The sequence below is a fragment of the Paramormyrops kingsleyae genome, chromosome 3 (genome assembly GCF_048594095.1).
Source record: "Paramormyrops kingsleyae isolate MSU_618 chromosome 3, PKINGS_0.4, whole genome shotgun sequence".
NCBI classification, from domain to species: Eukaryota; Metazoa; Chordata; class Actinopteri; order Osteoglossiformes; family Mormyridae; genus Paramormyrops; species Paramormyrops kingsleyae.
In genome coordinates this window covers 20,560,678-20,579,616 of record NC_132799.1, presented here as the reverse complement: position 1 = coordinate 20,579,616, position 18,939 = coordinate 20,560,678, and the positions used below count along the sequence as shown (strand labels likewise).

General features: G+C 44.4%; 1 protein-coding gene across 15 annotated transcripts in view; it reads right to left on the bottom strand.

Annotated features, from left to right (window-relative positions):
• Positions 1–18,939, bottom strand: part of ninl (ninein-like) — a 58,422-nt gene that overhangs the window by 16,597 nt on the left and 22,886 nt on the right. For 3 of the 15 annotated variants that reach the window (XM_023821446.2, XM_023821442.2, XM_023821447.2), the window contains exons 1-7: positions 6,909–7,160; positions 5,898–6,009; positions 4,957–5,164; positions 4,685–4,781; positions 2,810–3,009; positions 1,418–1,484; positions 565–755 (exon numbers count right to left, since the gene is read on the bottom strand). In XM_023821446.2, coding sequence (XP_023677214.1) covers positions 565–755; positions 1,418–1,484; positions 2,810–3,009; positions 4,685–4,781; positions 4,957–5,139 — 738 coding nt within the window. In that variant the 5' untranslated portion in view covers positions 5,140–5,164; positions 5,898–6,009; positions 6,909–7,160. Of the gene's footprint in view, positions 1–564; positions 756–1,407; positions 1,485–2,809; positions 3,010–4,684; positions 4,782–4,956; positions 5,165–5,897; positions 6,010–6,096; positions 6,374–6,897; positions 7,162–18,939 lie in introns of those variants that run through there. The other 12 variants (XM_023821436.2, XM_023821443.2, XM_023821439.2 and 9 more) reach the window with 11 other exon arrangements.

Below are 18,939 nucleotides of genomic sequence, written 5' to 3'. Positions count from 1 at the left end.
CTGGTTTGCAAATGGATCTCTCCATGGGAAATTTTATCGAAAGTGATTAACTGAAAATGAATAACTGAAACAATTATTGGTTAAATGATCTAATCTAGGCATATTATGGGCAAAGGTAATGATACTGACTGATATTTTGACCTGACTGTGCCAAAGGAACTGAGGCGTACCCAACCTGTACCGCAAAGAGAGACTAGTCACAGCACGGTTCCAGCTTGCTTTGATTTTCCACTGCAGAAGGGTCGGCTTGGTAAAGGCGTTGCCAGGTTTGGTGAGTGACAACACAGATGCTTCATCACTCACACGGTGTAAATCATGATTTACTGTGTGCTAATTTCTGCTAACAAGTCTGTGACAATGCGACAGTGTTAACATCAAATGCTAGCGGAATTAGTATTTGTTCGTATAAATTTGTATCATGAATTCTGGTCAGCTGTTTTATAGTGCCTTTTTAAGATGTTTGAAATTTTCAAGTCATGAAACACCATTAGTCTGCAGGATTATTCAGTTCTCCAGGATGACTATTCTGAACCTGCATACTGAGTTTAGACCCTGGACCTTTACCTCGGTGTCCAGGTCCCTGAGGCCAATGCTGTCACACACCAGCGACAGCTCCTGCTTGTCCAGAAAGCCACTGCTGCCTACCCCCAGCTCGGCCCAGACCTCTCCCATTCCCTCCCCTGCTGAGTCCGTCAGTGGGGTGGGGGCATGCCGGGGACTCCCAGCATTGGCGTGCTTCCATTGTTGCAACTGGCCTGGGGAGGGTGAGAGGTGAAATAACGGGGCTGCACACAGAGTACCCTGAGCATCAGCGGGTATGATGACACAGAGGTAACAATCTGCACAAGACAAATAAGGATTAACTGGAGAGCCTTAAGCTTACACAGGGGTGAAGATCACCTGGCTGTTGTATCAGTCTGTATGAAGCCTAGCTCATACCCACTCTTCCACGTGCTGTTACAGTCCACACACGTAAATTTCATCATGAGAAGTGTCTGTACAGACTGTGCATGCAGCTCAGATTTTGGGTCTAGCCCAAGAAACTGTCGGTGCCTGCCTAGGTGTTTCCAGTAGGTGGCAGCACTGATTTTCACAAGCGGAGGCCAACGAAGAAAGAGCAGAAGAACAGTAGTTAAAAATGATTTTGAAGAGCTGCTGTGCCAGATGGTGTGGCGGTATCCACATATACAAAGGACTTATTCATTCAGACCAAGCAGAGAACATTTGCCCTCAGCTGATGTGGTGGAATATCACTGATGTATACATGCTGTGATTGCAGCTCTCCGAGTACACAGACAAATGTAGTATGACCACAAAAGTCTATGCACAGGACTAACGGCACAAGTGACGTATGAACGAGGCTTGAGGAAGGGAATCCAGGTGCAGCAGCAGGGAGAGCACACCCACACCGACAAACCGTGTGCTTCGAACGTCTGCGAATTTGCCCCCTTGTTGCTTCCAGTCTCTTCATCCGACTTGATACTCTGAGGGCAAAACACCAAAAGAACATGGTCTTAACATCACAGCCTGATGCAGTATAGAGTTTGAGAGCATGAAGCCCAGTGGCATAAGGTCTCCTCACACAACAGCAGCCTGAGCACATGCGTAACTGCGAATTTCACATTAAAGGTGGAAAAAAATCTATGATTTATCTTGGTTTCATTTTTGATATTACAAAAACCATTTCAACAGGGGTGTGTGACCTTTATATCCACTGTATGTAGCACTGATCAAATCCACAAGACATCCATATTCACTCACCCATCCTGTACAGGTCACCAACGTATACAAAAGTACTGAATTAGCATCTGCTATTAACATCCGCACAAACATGAATAGGCATTTAAAAACATGAATATTCTTTAAAAAGCAGCCTGTCCACATAAGTGAACTACACGAAACAAAAACCTTACACTTAAGATAGATTAATCATTTAAATAACAGTCCCTCCATGAAACATCCCATTCATGCTTCAATGTGACAGTACAGTACAGTTTCTGATCCCCACAATGCATCTCACTGATCTGACTTCATGAGAGCCCCTCCCATAGGCAGAGACACAACTCACTATTCACCTCAGAGCTTCACAATTTCTTATATATGCAACACAGTGCTGTGAGCATTAACTACTAGCTGGGCTTTTTGCACCCCGGGAGAGGGTGCAGGTTTGGTACGGTGGTATTCGTGGGGTGCACCAACTGAAAACCAGAATAATCTATCGGGCTGTAATAGTGATATGGGTGGTTTGCATAACAGGGATTAAACATGTTATACAAAAAAATAAACCAACCTAACAAGACTACAAATGATACTAGACCTAAACCAAGCTATCAGTTAAGTGTAGTGATCTGTAAAAGCCTGCTACCTTCATCCAGGGACGTCTAAGATTTGGCCCTTAGGGGAGTCCCCCACAACACATTTTGCAGAGCAGCGGTTACAGAATTTATACAAATATATGGGATAAATTGCTATATTGTTTTAGAAAAATTATTTTTCAGGGTAGCTTAGACAATAAATACCCTCTACATTGGGTCTAGAATCGCTTACGCTTTGCTCACCGATCATCACCATGAGGACGTGTGACTGGCTGATTACAGCATCTCTGCTAAAGTATATAAGGGGAGTACCACAGCCACAAGGTAACTGTCCTGCTTCAATAGCATGAGACAGAGAGCATGACAACGCCAGGCACAGAGCGACGGCGGGACTGACACCCTGACCAATGGAGGTGGAAGGCAAGAGCTACTCATGAGCCACCTTTACTAACAATGACAATAATAACAGTAAGAACTGCACACACTCGCTTCACCTCCACACTCTCCAGAGAGGTAGACCTCCTGAGCCCTGTCCCCTGGACACCTGAGATGGGGGCCTTGTCCTGGTCCGTTTTGAAGGACGGTGTTTCCTCAGAGTTGACTGTCAGCTCCGAAATGGGTCCGTCGGGCCTGGAGCGGCGCCCGTACCGCTTGGCACCCTTGACAAATTTAGGCTTCACTTCCTCAGGCACAGCTGACAAAATAGGTAGACATGCAGAGTTCACAGCCACTCCATCCTAATAAACAACCACATTTGAACAGCTGTACCTAATGAACACAACTTACTAATGACAAACACAACTACAGCAGTCATCTACTTGTTCATTAGTTCATTCACCAGCTTAGCAAACACCATTAAAATTCAGCTGCATGTGTCAATGTCACAGAACAGGACAGCAAGATAAGCCGGTCGAACAGTTCAGCTCAAGCTAGTCATTGGTGCCCATGACCATTTCATGCCTAGCTGGACACAGGAAATTCCTCCTTGCCCCATGTATGGAAGCTGCCCCCACCAAACAGAAAATCTGAGGTAACAGTTACGCCATCACACCTATGCTCTCAACTGTTAATGTCTAGGAAAGGTTGCAAATCATTATCTGTATCTGCAAATCTAGACATTCAGTGATATAAGCAGGAATTCTGCTCAATTCCCTTATCATATGTACATTTAACTTAGTGATTTTGTTCTGGACCCGGTACTAAGAGTACATCTGAATTCATTTAAATTGATTAGCGGGGAGGCACAATCCTTGCAAGCATATCAGTCACGGACTGATTAGGCGCTTTCACATCACAGGAACTTTTATCTGGAACCAGTACCGTTTTCCTGAACCAGGAACTTTTGTCAGGTTCACACCACACGAACTCAGCCCGATTGTAGTTCCTTAGAGGCAGTTCCGGAACCCTTTTTTTAGTACCTATTCCAGACTAGGTACTTTTTGTTCGAACAACACTAGGGAGGCAACTACAGTGAATCATGCTGATTGGTTGACCACAAGCACCAGCACTAATTTATGTGAAAGTGGGGAGAAAAGAGAAATGACCAGTAGAGAAAAAATTGAGCAGATGGAATTATCTTTGTACTTCAGTTACAGTTAATAAATACATTTATCTTGCTTGCATCTCCATATTTCTGCATTGGAAAATTAGATCGATTACTAATATACTTTTGTCTAATATCACCAGGGCCGACAGAGAAACTTGCCAACGCTCATTAGTGGAATATGTTAAACCATTTTTTTAATTCTGTGAAACTGAAAGATTGATCTGCTGGACATATTTAATAATGAAATATAAATATGTTACAGTTCATATGAATAAAATATAAATAGAAGTCTGTGTCCCCTTTTTGACTGCAATTGCTCCCTCCCCAGTAACTAACAAATAGCTTAACAAAACTACTTGGTAATTCTCCATTTGTTTGGAGTGGCGGTGTAGTTCTGCATTATGTGTGAAGTTTAACCTGCAAACTTTTTGTGTCTCTAATGTTCACTTCCCATAAAAGTCCCAGTTCTATTGTATAGTGTGAAAGTCACACACAACTGGTCAGGAGTCTCCAATTGAGACAGCCCAGGAATTTGTAACCAGGGGCCAGGTTCCTGAACTTTGGTTTGAAAGTGCCTATTGACCCCCACCTGAGCGGGCACATTATTAATCTGTGGCTGCTGTGCATCCTTTGGCACCCTTACAAACCCAGGTTTGCTCCCTGTCACTGAGATTCACAAACGCAGCTTCGTCAGATGACACCATAAGCTCACACACCCTTTCCATGCTCTACCGTAAGGTCAGCAACCTCTGCGCTGGCTGTAATGGTCAGGGACACATTGTAACATTTAGATACAATTGTATTTCGCATGTAATTTACAAACCGGGCTCCAGGTAGCTGGTGTCCTCCTCCGAGGTGCTGATGTCCAGGGAGCGTGATAGCACTGCCACAAATCCCTCCTTGAACTCCTCAAAGTTCACCTGGAACATCCAAAGAGGCATCAGTGTAAAAATGGAGATCACATGCGAGAACAGTTCCCTCACCGGCATGACCACGAGGTCCTGTGACTATAGTACCGGCAGAACCAGAAAACAGGGCTCTGTCACACAAACTAACATGGACATGATGACCAGGCCGCAGGTGATGCTCTCATACCCGACCGAGCTGGTTCGGGCCCAGCAGGGTGGCCAGCAGCAGTGGGACGTGGGTCTCCAGCCGTAGTCTGTGGCACAGAGCCGTCAGCTCCTCCTTGTCAAGACAGCCTGTGCCACTGGTGTCGCAGCTATCAAACTCCTCTTTCAGCTGGGTGACGTAGTGGCTCTGTTCCTCGTCCTCCATCTCCCAGTCAGCCGCTCTAACACTTCTACACCGGAGGGCGATAGAGGAGCCATGAGAGGAGGCAGATTATGGTGAAGACATGCACACATCATAATGAACAGACTGTCTGCATGAAATCAGGAAGATAAACGCCTTGAAAATGTACACAAACGCACTGATAATAATCTACCCTCGATCAAACACTCACAATTAGGCTCAACAGTTCCAAAGAAATGGTCAATAAAGGACAAAAGCCACCACAAAAATGGTTTCATCTTTGACAAGGCCGCTGGTTATGGGACTATATCTCAGCAGAGAACAAACCTTGTGATTAAAGAAACCCATTGATGATGTACAGGTTTTACTTTAGTTATGTCAAGGTCAACAAAACATTGACTGTCCTAATAAGTAGGCCAATTCACGATACACAAGGAAAAAGCTACTTAAAAAAATTTCAAAGACACTTCTTATTGGTTCATGGGGTGGTTCTTACTGTCTATTATTATAAGGTTCTCTGAGCTTAGAAGTGACTATTCATAGAGCTTCATTATAAACTGAACAGAGAGACACATTTAGACACCAAAAATTGAGTGTAATAAATTAGAGTACTATATGTAATATATATGGCGATTGGAAAAAAAAGAGATGACTCAGCAATCTGACTGAAATTAACACCATATAAACATGTGCCCAGCAAATACAACCATAGCTTCACTGTTTTGACCTAAAAGCTATTTCATGCTATTTTACTTTTACGGTGAATATCTGAAGGATTTTACCAACAGCGGTAATCATACAGGCGGAGTAGGGAAGAGCGGGACTCTCGGCGCGGTCGGTGGTTGCCTAACTTTCCCTCTCCGCGTTATCCGTGGCCTTGCCGCTTTCACATTCCTGCAAGAAGACAAAAACTGTTTTCCGGCATGTCTTGTTTTATATACGGATCTGTATACGTCTCTGAGCGGGCTAATTCGCAATTACATGCAAAAACGACAGCCTGCTGTAGAAACACTGAACCATGTGTCCCACCGAGGCTGAAACCGGGAACGGGAAGTTAAAACTGAAAGAAAGCAACTTTTCCCCTGTACCGACATTTCTCCCGATCGGCCTCCGACTCCTCTACAAAAGGAGTTATGACTACGACCGCAAGTATTTCTCCAAAGCATTAAATAGGCCTACGGCTGCCTGTCCTTGGGTAACAGTTTCTTAAGTGTGTACAAGATGGTAGCAGTTACAGGTACACGAAAATACGGTCACATATAATTGTCTCCGCCATACGTTTTAGGAACAGGCAAAACAATATATTCCTTTAACCATAAGTTTGGCTGTAGCCTACAAGGTGGAGTGCATTACTTGCTATGGAAACCGCTACAGCCTACGATCATAAGCATTTTATTTTATTATAGAAATGACAAACCATAACTAGTCGGTTATATATGCATAAATCTGCAATGCTATGTACCAAATCAAAAGGGAAACAAACCGATACTACCACTAGTTCCTTTAATGCAAGCGTGACACGAGTACGCTTCACCATGGAAACCGATATGCAGCCGACTGTGAAGCAAAAAGGGTAAATTAAGTAATAGTGGAAAGATTTATCCAAAATACACACAGATCCGAAAACCTTCTAACTTTCTGCATCGGGTTGTTACACTTATTACATGTAATAAAAACGTACATATAGAGACAGTGCAATTGAAAGGAGTTACAATGTGGTTACAGTAAATCGCTTGCATCCCAGCGCCAAGACATGCCGCAGCTCCGCGAAATTTAACTTACTATAGGCCTACCCGAAATAAGGACGATTTTCCATCTTGGGTCGTTATCGTGAGATATCTGGGAGGATCAGCCGCCTCGTCATTGTGTACGGCAACGTTACTCAAACCAGTTTCAAGAAAAGATCGATGCAGGATCCCAGTGTATTCGGTCGTATAATTTCTCTGTCTGCTGAAATGGAGGCTGGCGCTCTTCCAGTGATGTTAGGGATCGAGAGGATCCCGGGGAGGCGCTCGCAGCCCCTGCTGGCCAGGCGGCCGAGTGTGGTCAGCTTGCCGAAACAAAACAACCGATAGATTACAAATTTACACACAACTGTTTCGTTGCAAACAAGCAGTTTTTCCCGTTGTGATGTAATTACAAATGGACACCAGAACAATACACTTTTATGTATAACTGTACAATGTTACTGTGGGAGCCATTTATAACTTTGGGGTGCTGGAGTAAAATTGCAAAATGTTGATGAATTAGGAAAACGTACCAGGAAGTTGAAACCCAAGGGATTGACGTTGCTTTGTGAAAATCTCCAAAAAACCCGGAAATCCAAGTTTTTGCAGGTTAACAAAATTAATCAAAAAATAAATGAGTTACTGTTGGGAGAAATTACGTCTCACTCAGTGGCCAGTGTGAAGACGTATTTAATGCAGTATTCTGTGCTGAGTAAAGAGGCAATAGAAGCCCACAATACGTGGATGGAGATGCCAATGTCAAATATAGAAAATGAAAGGCAACAAAGTTGGTTTGCACAGAAAATTAAGGAAATTACTCACTTTAAAGGTGAAGTGGAGCCATGGTTGTTTGATGCTGGTTCATTTAAGGATAATGAAGATCTTGATAATGATATACTATCCTTAGTACCAGAAGACAGTATTTCTAATGTTTCAAGTAAATAATCTCAGTATAAAGGTCATTCTTCCATTCATTCAAATTCTTCTAGTGTATCTTCTATATGTTTAAAGGCTAAGGCTGAAAGGGCGGCACTTTTACAGTCAGCGGCTGCGGTGAGAAAAATGCACGATATTGATGCCGAGGAAGAAGCTCTTTAAATGAAGAAGGGGAGGCTGAAGAGGAAAAAGGAACAGCTGAGGATTGAAACTAAGTTGGCGGTTGCTACAGCTAAATTGTCTGTGTTTGAAAATGCAGCATGTAATGAGAATGCTAAATTGGATGCTTTCGTTAAAGGTCATTTATAGCCTCAAGCATCAAACCCCCATAACCACAGCTCTTTATTGCAACAATCACGAAATGTAACTTTTCGGCAGGATCATTCTGCACCAATGGTTGTAAGGCCCAAAGAAAATCTACATTCATCACAGGCACCGACTTCACACAGTGGCAATAATTTCTTACCCTCACTGTCATGTGCACCATCTGTGTATAGGTCTGGAGTGCGTGTGAATGCTTTAGGACCCATACGTACCAACCTTCCATCAGAGAGAGTTCAGACATTGCCCTCACAAGAGAGTCCACATGTGCAATCACATCAGCATATTTCTCTTGGTCATAGTCAGCAGTCTACATTGTACGAGTTCTCGGCACTGCCTGCGGCTCCACCCGTGCCTGACTCCGCCCGTGCCTGTGACTCCCGTTCCAGTGACTCATACCCCGGTGCCCGTGACCCTGGTACATGTCCCCGAGGAGGTCCCAGACTTCTCAACCACCGCTCCTTCCCCATTGGAAGTGGAGGAGCTCGAGTGGGACCCCTCGGGGACCTTCTTAATGACTCCTTTGCCCTTGCCCCAGCAAGGCCGACACCCGCCAAGACCCCGTCTTTCTGTGTCCTGAAATGGGAGAGGACACAAGCACAGGGCCGGGGCCCCCTGGCTCGCCCTTGCTTGCCTTGGCTGGGGCGGGGGGGGTGCCTGCAGGTCCTGCAGCTCCGAGTCGGCCGTCGCCTGCGGGTCCCCGTCCGACGCCTTGTCGCCTGGCCTCGGTCCTGCCTCCGACTCCTTGTTGGTCGCCTACGGGTCCCCCTGCTCCGGCGTGTCGCTGGACGGTGCCTTTGCCAGCTATGGCTGCGCCGTCGCTTGCTGCAGCTTCCCCACGCCCCTTGCCTTCACTGTTCCCCTTCGTCTATCCCTCGGCCTGTCTCCTTGCTCCCTGCGTGGTCCCCTCCTGCTCCTGCCTCCCTGTCGCCTGCGGCCCCTCTGGCCGCCGCCCGCCTTGGCTCCCTCGGGCTCCCCTTTGTCCCCGTCCGTTCCTGTTTGGCCTCCTCCGTTTGCTCCTCGTCCCTGTGTCGCGCCTGTCTTTGCTCCTCGTCCCCCTGTAGTGCCTCCATTCTCTCCTGGTCCTTGTGTTCCTCTGCTCGCTGTGCCCTCTATCTCACCCTTTCTTGTGTGCCTGTCTTGTCAGGTATTGTCCTGGTTTTTGCCCCTCTGCTTGTTTTGTGTGTCTGTTCTATTCCCAGTCCCTCGTTGATGTGTTTTGCTCTTGTTTTCCAGGTCCCGTGTCCCCGGTCTCGTCCGTCGCCTCCCGTGGGGCATGCCCAGAGTGTGCGCCATTGGGGGGGGGGGGGGTTCTGTCATGACCTGCTCATCCGATCTTCCTGTGTGCCATGCCCCCCTTGTTACCTCGTGTTACTTCCCGATTGTAATCACCTGTTGCCTGTTGTGTTCAGCCTGTCCTGTGTATTTAGTCCGTGTCTGAGTTAGTTTCCCCAGATCCGTCATTGATGTTTGTCGGTGTCTGCCCTGTTTTTGCCAATAAACCCCTGTTTCTGACTTCACGGCTTGACTGCCTTCCTGCCCGCTGGGCGATTACAACATTTACAATATATGGAGGAGTTGAATGTTCCATCCAACCTTCGTCTTATGATGTTGAAGTTGCCATATAAATTGAGGGAAAAATGGAGGAGTATTGCTTGTGAGTTACAGGAGCGATGTGGTTATAGGGCCATGTTTCCAGACTTTGTGGGCTTTGTAGAACATCATTTGAAGATCCTCCTAGACCCCCTTTTTGGTGACCTACAGGGTGTACCTTCAAATTCTTTTGTTGAAGCTAAACCAAAACAAGCTTGAAGAGGCCATGCTACTGTTGCTGCTGTTAATACTATTACAGAACCAAGCCATTCAGCATCACAGTATCAGTATCACAGAGAATCAGTGTCCCAGAGGAATAATCCAGGATTATGCTGTGTGTGTGTAAAGGTCAACATTCTCTGGATAATTGTTCACAACTCAAAAGGATGACACATAGGCAAAAGTTGGATGTTCTCAAAGAGGGCAGAGTATGTTTTAGTTGTCTAAAAATTGGTCATATGAGCAGAGAGTGTAGAAAGCCCGTAACTTGCGATGTTTGCAAGCGGAATCATCCATCTGTGTTACATATTGAACCTAAAGTTGGATCCCCGAAAGTTTAAGTTAAAAATGCACTTGTGTCTTTAGAGACATGTGGCCATAACAGGGCCAGGGAAGATGAATATGTGCTCTCTATTGTTCCTGTTCAGGTGAAGGCTAAGTCAGGAAGCAAGATTGTGAAGACTTCTGCCTTTTTAGACCTGGGGAGTTCAGCCACCTTTTGTACTGAAAATCTCATGAGAAGATTGAATCTTTCTGGAGTTAATACTAAAATTCTTCTTCGTACCTTAGGACAGGAGAGGTCTGTTGACACATTTCTGCTTCATGATCTTGAGATTTCTAGCTTGGACAAAGAAACCTTTATGGATTTACCTGAAGTCTTTACTCAGGGTGTTATGCCTGAGAGTCAAAATAATGTCCTTGCTCAGCAGGATTTAAAGGGATGGACATATCTAGATGGCATTAAAATTCCCAGTCTTGAGGCAGAGGTGAATTGTTGATAGGCACCAATGCACCTAAGCTCATGGAGCCATGGAAAATAATTAATAGCCAAGGTGAAGGACCATATGCAGTTATGGTGCGTTCGTTTTTCTCACGGGACTTCCGAGTTGAGTGACATCACGTCCGACAATCTCCCGTTCGAGCTACCCACATCTCGGAACAAACATGGCTGCCTCCATGAACACGTTGCTGTGTGTTGTTGCTTTATATTTTAGCAGATTTGGAGTTTTCCAAATGAAGAAAATGGAGAAATTTAGATTTTTCCGAGAGACAAACAAGAAACACGAACTAGTCAAACCACATTAAAAGCTTTATAAAATATTTTAGTACATTCATAGCGATATTCTTTTTTCGAACAGTAAATAAACTTCAAACAAACCAAGTCGCCATGTTGAAATTACGTCACAGGGGCAACTCGGACAACAAAATCTTGTCCGACTGAAACGTCATAAAAGGGGCGTGTTTCCGACGGGAAGTGACGTTTTTCGTGACGTTTCGTGACGTTTTCATCCAAGTTCCGACTTGGAGAGAAATAATCGAACGCACCATTAGAACCCTATTGGGGTGTGTTGTGAATGGTCCATTGAGACGAGGTGAACAGGAAAAAGGCAAGTATGGTAAATCTATAGTTACAGTTAATAGGATTTCAGTTGCCAAGATACAGGACATGTTGGTTTCCCAGTACAACCAGGATTTTCCTGAGAAATTATCTGAAGAGGTATGTGTCTAGAGAGGATCAGAGGTTTATGCAAATAATGGAATCTTCAATCCGTCATGACGAAGGTCATTATTCTATTGACTTGCCCTTTAAGAGTTGTGTTTGATTGTGGTGCTATTTTTAAAGGAACTTCTTTGAATTCACAGCTATTGCAGGGTCCCTATTTTACTAGCACCTTGCTTGGTGTGCTTATCAGGTTTAGACAGGAACGTTTAGCGCTGATGGTAGACATCCAAGCTATGTTCCATCAAGTGAGGGTGTCTCCAAAGCATATAGACATTTTACGCTTCTTGTGGTATCCTGATGGTGATATAAGACAAACTCCTATGGAATATAGGATGAAGGTCCGTCTTCTTGGTGCTGTTTCTTCACCCAGTTGTGCAAATTACGCCTTGAGGAAAATTGTCCAAGATTATGAAGACTGCTTTGAATCTAGTGTGCTGAACACAATACTTCAAAATTTTTATATGGATGACTGTTTAAAATTTGTACCATCCGAGGCCGAAGCCATAAAGATCGTGGATGAATTGACTGTAAGAGGTGGTTTAAGGGACCGGATTTTCTCTTGAGAGGAGAAGAGGAATGGCCCAAGACTAATATGGAACAAGTTTTCATCTCTATTGATGATCCTGAAGTAAAGAAGGATGTGTTGATTAATGCTTTTGTCTTCCAAGGTCAAAAGAATGCAACAGAATCCTTTTTGAGTTACGTTTCAGATTTTGCAAAACTGATAACGTCCGTGGCATGGATGCTTAGATACTAAGATTTGCTTTTAAGCTTGTCCCACAAGAGAAAGCTTCTTGAAACCTCACAACATTATGGCCATGATGTTCGTACAGAGATGAAGAAAGATTGGATATCCATGACAAGCCATTGGCTTTGTGTGATCTCAAGAGAGCAGAAGATGCCATTATTTCCTTTTTTCAGCAAGAGAGGTTTTTAGAGGAGATTGCTGCCTTGAGGAATAGAAAATCTGTCAGACGAAATAGCAACATCTGTAGGCTGGATCTAGTGTTGGAGGACGGATTGTTGCAGGTGGGAGGAAAGCTTAGTAGAGCCCCTATGCCTGAAGTAGAAAAACATCTGGTCATTCTTGCCAAAGATCAGGATGTGTCTAAGCTCCTCTTGAAGCACATTCATCAACAATTAGGTCATGCAGGTAGAAACCACGTTGTCCTCTCTTTGGAAGCAGTACTGGATTACTCATGCAAATTCTGCTTGTAGGAAGGTCATATCAGAGTGTGTAGTATGTCGACGCTTCCATAATAAGCAAGGGGAGCAGAAAATGGCCAACCTGCCAATTGAAAGAATTGTGCCAGATCTAACTCCTTTTACAAATGCTGGTGTTGACTATTTTGGGCCAGTAGAGGTAAAGAAGGGCCGTGGCAGAGTCAAACGTTATGGTGTCATTTTCGCCTGAATGTCAAGTAGGGCAGTGCATCTTGAAGTGGCATATACGTTAGACACCGATTCATGCATAAATGCCATTCAGCATTTCATGTCCAGGAGAGGTCAGGTGTCTCATTTAACATCAGATAATGGTACTAATTTTATTGGGGCAGAGCGAGAATTAAGAGAGGCATTTGCTGAGTTGAACCACGAGAAGAATCAGCATGTTTTATTGCAAAGTGGTTTGACATGGTCTTTTAACCCTCCCGCTGGTTCTCAACACAGAGGTGTTTGGGAGAGGCTTATTCGTCTTGTTAAGAAGGTCCTTTTTCTACTCTCAGACTTCAAGTTTTGGATGATGAGGGCCTGCATACCATTTTTTGTGAAGTTGAAGCCATTTTAAATAGTCGCCCCATTACAAGAGCCTCTGATGATTTAAAAGATCTCGAAGCACTTACACCTAACCACATTCTTCTTCTGAGATCAAAATCACCTCTTCCTCCTGGGTTGTTCAAAGCGGAGGACTTGTATGTCAGGAGAAGATGGAGACAAGTGCAGTTCTTGTCTGATCTCTTTTGGAAGTGCTGGGTGAAGGAGTACTTACCATTGCTCCAGGAGAGGCAGATGTGGGTGAAACCACAAAGAAATTTTATGATTGGAGATATTGTAGTCCTACTGGATCCAGGGGCTCCACGGAATTCTTGGCTGATGGCAAGGATCACTCAGATATACCCTGATAAAAAGGGCTTTGTTTGTTCTGTTCAACTTAGAACAAGAACTGGTTATCTGGACAAACCTATAACTAAAATCTGTCTGTTGATGGAAGTTCCATGACATTTGGAAGACCTGGTAGCAGTTATACCAAGAAATAAAGGGAGAGAAATGTTTGTTTTGTTAATAAAGACCTACACTATGGGAGGCTCCTATTTTATGTAAATTGGGTAATTGTGATGATTAAAAATATTCACAAATTACGGGGCCGGGGTGTGGGAGCCATTTATAACTTTGGGGTGTATTACGGGTTTTGGCCACTCGGGGGTGTAGTGCATGGAGTTGTCTGATCACGTGAGGACAGGTGGGTATGAATAGGTGTTTTCCAATTGGACGGTGTGGATGGAACACGGTTCTTACCATAGCACCTGTAAGGGAGCATGGCACAGACAGCACACCGCCAGCACATTATACAGCACAAGTGTTGTATGTAAAAGCAAAGGGTCCTTTTATGTCAACCGAAGGTATGGAATAAACGGGAACATCACCCAATTGCAGAGACCGCTTGGACATTGGTTATTTAAAGCTACGCGTTGAGAACACTTGGCCATCTATTCTGAGGCTTAAAGGAAAATTTTCCGTTTGCTTTCAGTCATTGTATTTTATTTTCGGTGGCGTTAGATAGATACAACCCGAATTCCGGAAAAGTTGGGACGTTCTTCAAATTTGAATGAAATGAAAACTAAAAGACTTTCAAGTCACATGAGCCAATATTTTATTCACAACAGAGCATAGATAAATGTTTAAACTGAGAAATTTTACAATTTTATGCACAAAATGAGCTCATTTTAAATTTGATGCTTGCTACAAGTCTCAAAATAGTTAGGACACAGGCATGTTTACCATGGTGTAGCATCTCCTCTTTTCAGTTTGAAGACGTCTGGGCATCGAGGTTATGAGTTTCTGGAGTTTTGGTGTTGGAAATTGGTCCCATTCTTGCCTGAGATAGGTTTCCAGCTGCTGCAGAGTTTGTGGTCATCTTTGACGTATTTTCTGTTTAGTGATGCACCAAATGTTCCCTATAGGTGAAAGATCTGGGCCGGTATGCATAAAACTACGTAAGAATGGTCCTAAGAATGGTCATACACTTTGACTTAAGAGTTAAAAAAATCTTAGCAAAAAGTAGGACCTAAGAGCATTGTTCAAAGCTGCAAAAAGTAAGTCCAATTCCTAAGTGCTGACGGAGCCAGCATTTAAGTGTCGTGAAATAATGGTGCGTTCGTTTTTCTCTCGGAACTCGGAAATTCCGAGTTGAGTGACATCACGTCCGACAATCTCCCGTTCGAGCTACCCACATCTCGGAACAAACATGGCTGCCTCCATGAACACGTTGCTGTGTGTTGTTGCTTTATATTTTAGCAGATTTGGAGTTTTACAAATGAAGAAAATGGAGAAATTTAGATTTTTCCGAGAGACAAACAAGAAACACGAACTAGTCAAACCACATTAAAAGCTTTATAAAATATTTTAGTACATTCATAGCGATATTCTTTTTTCGAACAGTAAATAAACTACAAACAAACCAAGTCGCCATGTTGAAATTACGTCACAAGGGCAACTCGGGCAACAAAATCTTATCCGACTTCAACGTCATAAAAGGGGCGTGTTTCCGACGGGAAGTGATGTTTTTCGTGACGTATCGTGACGTTTTCATCCGAGTTCCGACTTGGAGAGAAATAATCGAACGCACCATAAGGACTACAAATAAAATCTAGAGATGGGCGATCCACGTTTTTTCAGTTCCGATCCGATTTCGATACACAACTGCCGATACCGATTCCGATACAAGAGCTCTTTTTACTTTGTTATACTTTACATATTATTTTTTTTAAGCTAGTAAATAAAGATGGAAAAAATGTATGAGAAAAAATATTTAATTAGGCTACTACAAACATACATAACGTACTGTTCCACTTCATTTGTTTTAAGCGTTTTTGAGGCATTTGCAGTTCAATATGAATATCTTCAAAGCAAATATACACAAGTGGCGAATGCTTAAAATTTTAACAGTTTTTCTCCCATTGGCATCAGCGCAGTTACACTTTTGTTGCGATGGCAGCCCCTCTTGTATCACAAGCAACGAGTTCGCAAAACAGTCCAATTAAGTTAGCGACTCCCAAATCATCCATTGCTTTGTTTTGTCTCGCAGTTGGGATTTTCCATTAAACGCTATTCCCACCTCAAAACCTTATTTTACATAGATTGCAAAACGCTGTGCTTCCGGTTTCTGTTAAAAGCCTAAAATACTCCCAGATCGTCACGTCTTATTTTACGCTCCTCGTACTGCGAAGGGTATGCGCATGACCTCACAGCAGGCGGAAGTCACTGTACTCACCCACTGAGTAGCAAAAAAGACTTAGGGGCAGTGATAGCGTTCGATTTGAATTCCGCAAAAACACACATGTAAAATGGGAAAGAGCTGTCGTGCGATTGATTGCCAAAAACTAAATAAGTAAGTATAGGACGTGGATCGGTCACGCATGGCTGATTCCCGATCCGTCAAATAGGTCTGGATCGGCGCCGATACCGATCCGAATATCGGTATCGGTGCATCTCTAATAAAATCCCGCCCCAAATACTAAGTTCAACCAATAGAGGAGCTGCACGGTGAGTATATTAGTGACATTAAACCGTTAATGTAGAGTTTTATACAACATACCTTTCTGTGACCATACCTTTAATTGGTTGTACGAAAATCTACCTAGCACATCACCAATCAATTTCCACTAATAGATGCACATGTTGTATAAATTATGGGTCAAACGCAAAACTCATAGCAAGACATTGGATTCTAAAAGAAAACCAAACTGGACGACAAACAAAACGGTTCTTTTGGCAGAGTTGGTGCTTAAATGGAAAGAGGTAGTGCGAGGAAAGTTTGGCCCAGCTGTTACAAGCACGGACAGAAAAAGCTTAGGAGGCTATTGCAAGCTCCGTAAATGCTGCGTCACCTCGGACAAGGCGTTCAGCAGAGGAATGTGAATAAAGGTGGTATAATGTTTTATCGACTTCGCGAAAGGAAATCACAGTTTATAAAGCAAGCATGCAAGCTACAGGTTTGTGTCATTACTTATATTGCTCTTATGACCCTCGCTATAATATATGATGATGATGATGATAATAATAATAATTATATTTTTCCAGTTGCCAAAAACGTAGCATCATTATCACCTTCAGTTCAACTGTAAGTGCATTTTTAGGTGACGTAGGAAATTGTATCCGGTTCCTAATTAGGTTGATAACAAAAAGAATTCCCTCATGATCGAGACTGTACCTTTTTATCAATTCATTATTGTCGTACGTCTGCAGGACGTCCTTTCTTTGACGGAAAGTGCGCTGTCTCCGTCTGGGTGCACGTAGTGCAGCTGCCATCATTCAACTCCTAACTGGCTTAGGAGTCCTCTCCAGCTCTCTTAAATAATTTTGGAGCGGAGACTAAGTCTTAACACTTAAGAATGTTTATGCATGCTACTTATTCTTAAGTCTGGGAGTAGGAGCAAAATCACGTCACTCTTAGAATTGTGATGCATTTAAGAGTGAAAATTTACTCTGAAGTTTTATGCATACCGGCCCTGATATCAATTAACTTAATTAGTTGCTAGATGTTCTCCCAGCTGAATCTTTTTAAACTTTCTTGCTTTTTCAGCCATTTGTTGCCCCGTGACAGCTTTTTTGGGACCTGTAGCAGGCATCAAAGTTTAAATGAGCTCATTTAGTGGATAAAGGTGTACAATTTCCCAGTTTGAACATTTGTTATGTTATCTATGTTCTGTTGTGAATAATATATTGGCATGTGATTTGAAAGTCTTTGTTTTCATTTTACTCAAATTTAAAGAACGTCTCAATTTTTCCAGAATTTGGGTTGTAGATAGATTGATTGAGATTAGATTAATCTTTATTTAATCTACTCACTTAAATACTTTAACGCATACTATTAACGACGTAGCACTTTACCAATTTTCCTGTTCTCTATCAGTATTAATAGAGATGTAATTCTGCAAATTACTGTTTTACGGTACAATGAATGTGTTGTGTATATATAGATTCTATTTAGCCATAAAACCAACAGGTGGCACCAGCACGCCGTAACAGACCCCCAGCACGACTTTATATTAAAAGAATACGAAGACATCACGACGTGCATGCAGTGGCTCTAATTGATACGCTGTGAACTGCAATAGCAAAAAGCCAAAGTTGTATTTCATTCAGGGAGTCCAGGGGCTTTCAAATTAATAATTGGAAGACAACAATTAATTTGAAAACCAAGTTTTTGTCACGTTCAGGAACAGGTGATCCGGGAAGCAGGGGAGAGGAGCCAGGAAGTCGGGTCAAACGGGGATTTATTAGCAAAACAGGACTGGGGAAGCACAACGGCAAACATCAAACATGACACCACAATGACTGATCTGGGGAAGACTGACTGAGACTCGAACTAAATACACAAGACAAGCTGAGGGTAACGAGCAACAGGTGAGAACAATCAGGCAGAAACAGGAGGTAACGAGCTGGGCGTGGCACACACAAGGATCATACGGAGCAGGGCGTGACAGAACCCCCCCCCCCCCCAAAGGCGCGCACACCGGGTGCGCCCGAGGGGAGGCGACGGATGAGACGAGGGAACGGGACCTGAAAGACAAAAGCAGAACATCAACGGGGGGCCGGGAACAAGACAGAGACACAAAACAGGCACAGGAGCAAAAGCCAGGACAAAACCCGACAAGACAGGAAACGCAGACAGGCAGACGGAGAAGGGAGACACCGAGGAAACACCCACAGGCGACACGAAGGGGCCAGGAGTGAACAGAGGAGGAACAGAGGGACGAGGAGCAGAGACAGGAGGCAGAAAAGGAAAGGGAGGAGGAACAAGAGGAGCCCGAAGGAACCCAGCGGCCGGAGGCGAGAGGGAGGAGGGAGCAGGAGGGGATCACACAGGGGCCAAGGGAACGGGACGAGGGAAAGACGGAGGAGACATGGAGGGAGCAGGAGGGAACACCGGCGTAGGCAGGCAGGAGGGGGAAGCCGGAGCAGGCGGAGGGGAAGTCGAAGCCGGGGAAGGGGCTGTCCGACGCCCCGCTGAAGTAGTGGGGCCCGGAGGCGGCCGACACGGAGCCGGAGGCGGGACCGAGGACCGGCACTGAGGAACCAGGGGGGGACCCGGCGGAGACCGCCGAACCAGAGCCGGAGGACCCACAGGCAGCCACCGAGCCAGAGCCAGGGTGGGCGGGACCCGGGCCCGACGCCTGTGTCCCCGTCCCTTACGGGATACTGAAAGGCGGGGTCCTACTTGGCGTTGTTTCCGGTGGGGCAAGGGAGAGAGAGCCAGGGAGATGGCCAGTGAGGACGTGGGTGGGGTGGCTGCCGGGGGTGCTG